At 39.3% G+C, this 6,938-nt stretch overlaps 1 protein-coding gene across 1 annotated transcript; it reads right to left on the bottom strand.

Annotated features, from left to right (window-relative positions):
- Positions 1 to 2,143: 2,143 nt before the first annotated feature.
- Positions 2,144 to 6,261, bottom strand: LOC143056790 (uncharacterized). Its single transcript, XM_076229953.1, has one exon. It carries the CDS (start codon positions 5,903 to 5,905, stop codon positions 2,912 to 2,914), a length of 2,994 nt encoding a protein of 997 aa, XP_076086068.1. The 5' UTR covers positions 5,906 to 6,261; the 3' UTR covers positions 2,144 to 2,911.
- Positions 6,262 to 6,938: the final 677 nt, after the last annotated feature.

Genomic DNA, 6,938 nt, shown 5'->3' with positions numbered 1-6,938 from the left:
AATGTCAAATTAAACTCTATTCAACAAGAGAACCTACGTCCTAATTTAGGTACAAAATAGTTAACGAAAACCAAGTATGTAAAAATCCAAACAAACAACAACAACTGAATTACAGTCTCATGACGTGTTACAGGCACATACGGAAGGTTACTGGGTTAAACAAGTTCGTAGGCGCCCAACCCTCCTCTAAATTCGGAAATGTGTTTCAACAGAACAATGCAAGAATAGTACAAAAAAATAAACCAACAAATGCATATGATCAACAGCAATAAACAAGACCCACTCAATTTAAGGCCCCTGACTTAATAGGACAGGCATATATAGAATGTGGCGGGGTTAAACATAATTTCATTGCCCAATCCCCCAAACCTGGGACAGTGATATAACAGTACAACGTAAAAACATACTTAAAAAATAAGCTGAAAAATGCATTTTTAATTCCAACAAAATGTTCGTCCGATCATTCAAACTAAGCATAATGATTAAAGCAGAATCAACAAAACTCATTATTAAGGTCTTTCCTTTTTCAAAAGGGAAAGACCTTATTGTATTTCTTCTGTTTATTATTATTCTTCCGCCAAATTTTGACGAAGTTAGCAGCCTTAACCATAAGACGTGTCGCTTTCATGTTCACACTTTGTATCGGTGTCATGAATATCTATCCGGAACTCACCCTGTGAGTCGAAATATTTTGTCGGTTCGGAGTAATCCCTCCGTAACCCAAAAACCTTGTTATCGTTCCAACACCGTAACCGTAATAGGTAGGAAAAAAAAGAAGGATGAAATTTGTTCAGGACCAGACCCTGGTTCTTCGTTACATTTGGATCGAAAAGATTCAACGACTCATTGGTAGGGTAATGCCACTATTAAAATTAACCGGTGTCGGTTGGCCACCAAAACTCAGAAACCGTAAGTCGTAGACACCTAGGATCTTCACCATTCACATCAATTCATGTGACTTTGAAAAATACCTCAAGGTCAAATGTGTATGTTGACCTTGACCTTTGACCTAACACCTTGCGGATAATCTCAGCAACCTTAATACTTTCAGAAGTGTTGTATAGTGGAAAATGTTTGTGTAGTAGTAGTTGGGTCTCAAAGTTCAAGTCCAATAAATTCTACTTGTTTATTGTTATAAGACGCATTTGATGAATAATACACAATACAATAGACTGCATAGTGTCGCAGGTACCCTCGTACTAAGTTCGAAGTTTACGTGAAAAACTACAAGAAAAATGAAAACAACCTTAGTAAAACAGTCAAAATAAACAGAAAATATATTCGAATGACATATGAATCAAGCACAATATCCGCACAATACAAAAAACACAACAAATTTACCTTTTTGGGCCAATTACATACTGATCCAGTTCGTACATTCGTTCGTTCACTGACAAGGGAGATAACTGAAAAACAATGTATAAAACCTAAAACCTAAAACCTAGGGCGCATCTCCGCGTCCGTTACATGGCTCCTCAAATTAGGATATCTAATTTCACTATTAAAGTCCACGAATAAATCCTTTTATTCTTATGGCTCTTCATCAGGGAATTATTCGTTCTCCTGGAGTAAGACCAATTTATGGATTGGTCGTTCTAGTTCGGTGAGCTTTGACTTACGGACTCCTCTACGATCCAAATTCGTTGATCCCACTGCGATAAATTTCGCTTCGGAGCGATCCATTTTTGCCTAGACTGAATATTTGAAAGAAACTCTTTCCTCCAACGACTCCAAAATTCATTTGCAAGAAACTGAACCCGTCTCCAACGCTTTCTGGAATATACGTCGTTTTTCATGAAGTTTCCAGGTGGTGGTAGAAAAACTTGACTTTTCATAGTCAATAAATGATTTGGTGTCAACGGTTCAACGGAAAGCGGATCGTTCAGGTTTTCCAACGTAAGTGGTCGACTATTCACTATAGCTGTTGCTTCAGACATTAAAGTTCTCAACGACTCATCATCAAGCTGAGTTCCTAGCTGACATAGTAAAGTTGAAAGAATGTTTCGGACAGAACGTATCTGTCTTTCCCAAACGCCACCCATGTGGCTAGCAGACGGAACGTTCATCTTAAATTGTACGAAATCACAGTTTTGTTCAAGTAGATATTGACGGAGTCGGTCAAAATCCATTCAGACATTGCCTTAGTAAATTCTCCTTCGGCTCCAACAAAGTTAGTTCCTTGATCACACCGAAGATGCCTTACGGGTCCGCGGATAGACACAAATCTTCTCAAGGCATTAATGAAAGAGCTCGTATCTAAAGAGTTAGCAGTTTCGATATGAATTGATCTCGATGACAAACAGGTAAATAAAACTCCATACCGCTTAAGTTCCTTGTGGCCCTCCTTAATTAACCAAGGTTCAAACAGATCAACACCACAGTACGTGAATGGAGGCACGGTCTCTAGTCGGTCTACCGGTAAATCAGCCATTTTCTGTACTTGGGTTTGGCTACGCAATTTTCGACATGTAACACATTTAAACAAAAGGTTCGAAACAGCAGAACTACATCCGATTATCCAATATCCATGTGAACGTATTGTGTTCGTAGTAATTCCACGTCCTTGGTGAAATGATTTTTCGTGAAAATAGCGCATGATAAGCTCGGTGACGTGAGAATGTCTAGGTAATATAATAGGATGCTTCAAATCAATGCTCAGATCAGCACGTCGGATGCGGCCACCAACTCGGATGATGCCGTCCTGGTCGAGAAAGGGGTCAAGTTTATACAAAGACGATTTCTTTTTCATAGTATTGTTTCGCACTTTAACTGAGTCGTTGGCTTCAAACGGTCCTTCAGAATCAAATGAACGCAATATGAGTAATTCTTCCTTGAAGAAAGTGTCTTGAACCCTTTTGACAATTTCAAGTTCAGCTTGTCGCATGTCTTCCACGTTAACGGATAAACAGGTTCACTTCGGACGTTTTGCTAGCAACGCATTTCTCAGGTTCAAGCAAATAGCTGTCGCATGTTTAGCTCTGTTCCAATCTGAAAAGTATTCTAAACGTTCAAGTATGGACGCAGGAGGAGGTAAACAAGTACTTGTAGACATTACTTTAACTTTTCTAACTTCCGGGTCATTCAATAACGGTTTATACGTATCCGATAATTCCTTTCTGACTACGTGTTCCGCATTCCATAAGAAATCTGGTCCCGTATACCACTTTGATTCTCTTAATTTGATCGGTGTAGCTCCACGAGAAGCAATGTCGGCTGGGTTTTCGGCAGAACTAACACAATTCCACTGAAATGGTTCGGTGTTGTCGCGAATCTGTTGTACTCTGTTAGCCACAAACACATGAAAACGCCTGGAATCATTCGCAATATAACCTAGTACTACGTTACTATCGGTCCAGAAATACTCAGTGACATTTTTATCGGAATACTCAAGTTCATCTCTCAAAATTGCACTGATTTTCACGGAGATTACTGCAGCCGTAAGCTCTAACCTGGGAATCGTAATGGGCTTTAACGGAACTACTCGAGATTTACCAATAACCAGAGCACAATGTACTTGTTGTTTAAAGTTGAAAAGGCGAACGTATGAACACTGACCGTAACCATTTGAACTAGCATCTGAAAAATGATGAAATTCTATGAATTTTACTTCGCCAAAATCGACCGGTTTGAAGCAACGATTGATTTTCAATAATTCAAGGTCTATTAAGTCTTGCTTCCACCTTTCCCATTTGTTCTGGATATCTTCTGGTAACGGGGTATCCCAATCGGTTTGATCCTTACATAAATCTTGCAAGAGCTGTTTCCCAACAAGAATGATGGGTGAGATAATACCTAGCGGATCATATACTGCGCTTAATGTAGACAGCATTCCACGCCTTGTAGGCGGCTTGTTGTTGAGCGTGATACGAAATTGAAACACATCTAATTCAATACACCATTCAATTCCTAATGTCTTTGTCGTAGGAAGTTCATCATGTGATAAGTTTAAATTCAACTCTTTGGCACGATCCTTTTCTGGTATGTGCGCTAAAACATCCTTAGAATTTGACAAAAATTTGTGCAACCGAAGACCACGCTTATTGCACATTTCTACACTACCATGTATAAGGTTTACTGCTTCTGTAACGTTTGACACAGATTTAAGACCATCGTCAACGTAAAAATCACGTCTAATAAAGTTCGATACTTCGGAACCAAAATCGGCTTCATAATCATTAGCAAGTTGTTTAAGTCCAAAATTGGCACATCCTGGGGATGATGCGGCCCCAAATAAATGGACGTTCATCCTGTATTCGCACGGTTCTTTCGAAAGATCTTCATAATTGTCCCACCACAAAAATCGTAAATAATCTTGGTGTTCAGTTCTCACTTTGAACTGTAAAAACATTTGTTCAATATCGCAGACTACTGCAATTGGTTCTTGACGAAATCTACAAAGCACTCCTACCAACGAGTTCGTTAAGTCTGGGCCTTGCAGCAAGTAATCGTTTAGTGATTCACCTTTGTATCTAGAACTACAATCAAACACAACACGGACTTTTTCAGGCTTCTGAGGATGATATACTCCGTGATGTGGTATGTACCAAACATGTCCTTCGTTATCGGATTGAGACGGTTTAACTTTCTCCGCAAATCCCTTTGTTATTAAGTCATCCATACTCTTAAAATAGTCATTTCGGTATCGAGCATCATTGCGTAAACGCTTTCGAAGATGATTGAATCTCTGAATGGCTTGAGACATGTTGTTCGGTAATATCGGTTCGGATCCTTTAAAGGTCAAGGGCATTTCATAATGTCCATCATTTACTCTGATTCCGCTTTCAAGAATGTTCAAAAAACGTTTGTCATCAAATGACATAGACTGTTTGTCATGAGTTCGTTCGGAAAAATCGAGTTCCATCATTCGCGCTACTTCAACGGGACTTACTAATTTTGTACAATTTCTAATAGTAAATAATACATGGCTTTCAAACGCTATCATTCTGTGAGAATGTGTAGTTAATGCATTATCAATGCAGCTCGGATCCACAATACCAACTATACCCCATCCGAGGTCTGTTTTCTGTGCGTAAGGTCCATCATCAGTTGTCGGAATCACCTCTCTAGGAGTCAATGCACGGGCGCAATTATAACCTATAAGTAGTCCGAATTCGCAATCACTTACTGGCATCAACTGACTGGCAATCTTCTCTAACTGCGGCCATCTTCTCGCCATATCACCAGTAGGTATATGTGCTCTATTTGCCGGTAAGATGTCGCGGGCAAATATAGACGGTAACGTTATCTTCATGTCGCTATCGTAAGCCCTTACTATCAATCCATCTATCTTACAGCTATCGACTATTGAATTCTGTGAATGCATGGTTGATAATGACAGCTTCACGTCGGCACCAGAAAGTCCAAGAGTTTGACGTGTATTGTCCAAAATGAACGTAGTATCAGACTGAGTATCTAAGAGTGCGTACACTAGTATTTCATGTTGTTGGTTATCAGTATGAGAGAGATAAACAGGAACAATCATCGAGCTTTTTCCACATGACTCGGTTATGCTCATTAAAACCGCACCAGTTTGAGACTTATAAAGTTCCTTTTCCTCATTACAAGGTGTAGGTTGTTTTGAATTGTTCGGATATTGTTTTACTACATCTCCATGAAAGGCTGTCGGATGTCGTTTTGTGCAAATGCTGCACGTTGCGCGTTTGTTACACTGTTTCGATAAATGTCCAGAGCCTAAACAAGCAAAGCACAACCCTGTTCTCTTAGCAAATTCTTTACGCTCTTGTACAGATTTTGAGGTAGTTTCTACATGAATCAAGTATGTGTCCAGCCTTGTGACAGAACAAACAATTCTTATTAGCACCGGAGTTACTTTCTTTGGTCCTATCATAACTAGTCGACTTTGTCTCCGTTGCAAATGCATTTCTGCGTGGTGTATCACGGTCATTTTTAACACTTCGAAAGTTTGTGTCCGTATTTCGTGGTGTACTATCTGTTTTAAGAGAGTTGAGAGAAGTAACAGGATCGTTCGCAATCGTTGATTCTCGTTCAATAAACACAGAAAAAGTCTGAAATGAGGGAAATGTATGATGATCACTTTTATGTTGAGCGACAATTCGTCCCCATCGTGTAACTATCCAGTCGGGAAATTTTGATAAAAGTTTTCGGTTCTCACGATCATCGTTAAGAACGTTCAGATTCTTGATCGTTTTCATTGCGGAAAGACACTGTTTAATATAATCTGAAAATTTTCTCAATCCTAAGCCATCACGAGACGCTATCTTAGGCCACTTTTCTAGTCGGTCACGAAAAGCATTACCAACGATAAACGGGTCACCATACCTTTGGTCTAACAGTTTTTTAGCATAAAAATAAGAGTCATCTGTTGCAATAAGGAAAAAGTTTTCGATTACTTCACGAACGGAGTCTCCAACATACCTACGTAGGTAATGGATCTGCTCTAAAGGGTCTCAAAAGCTACTTTCCATGACGCATATTTTAATGGATCGCCATTAAATATCGGAGGTTCAGGCAGAGGAAGTCTATTCAAGTTAACTTGGTCGGCAAAAGATTTGGCTAAGTCAGTAACCACATCTGAGCTTATTGTTTTTGACATAATTGGCATTTCGGTTTTCGGTAAATCCACATGCACAGAATCGGTTTGTACGTGATCCATCGCTCTGAAACTACTTGTTTCTCTTTGAATCGGAACAAATTCATTTACTTCCGGATTTAGACCTGAGGAGCTAACAAAGGGTGCAACAACTGGTTGATTTTGGTTTATCGCATAGTCAACATTTGTATCACTAGTAAAAGGCACAGAAGACGATAAAATGTTAGGTACACTTGAGTTTTTGTTTTGATCATGTGAAGCACTTACAGTCTTTAAGAAGTTTGTCAATATATCGGCTTGTGGTAAATATTTTTTAGCATCATCAAGCACTGAGCCATCCTGACTTACTCCTTCGAGTATTTCTAAC

The sequence above is a fragment of the Mytilus galloprovincialis genome, chromosome 13 (assembly GCF_965363235.1).
Source record: "Mytilus galloprovincialis chromosome 13, xbMytGall1.hap1.1, whole genome shotgun sequence".
Taxonomy (NCBI): Eukaryota; Metazoa; Mollusca; class Bivalvia; order Mytilida; family Mytilidae; genus Mytilus; species Mytilus galloprovincialis.
This window is presented reverse-complemented; position numbering and strand designations above follow the sequence as displayed.

Excerpts from the sequence above, each read along its gene's own strand:
- LOC143056790 (XM_076229953.1), bottom strand. The coding sequence starts at position 5,905 with ATGACCGTGATACACCACGCAGAAATGCATTTGCAACGGAGACAAAGT.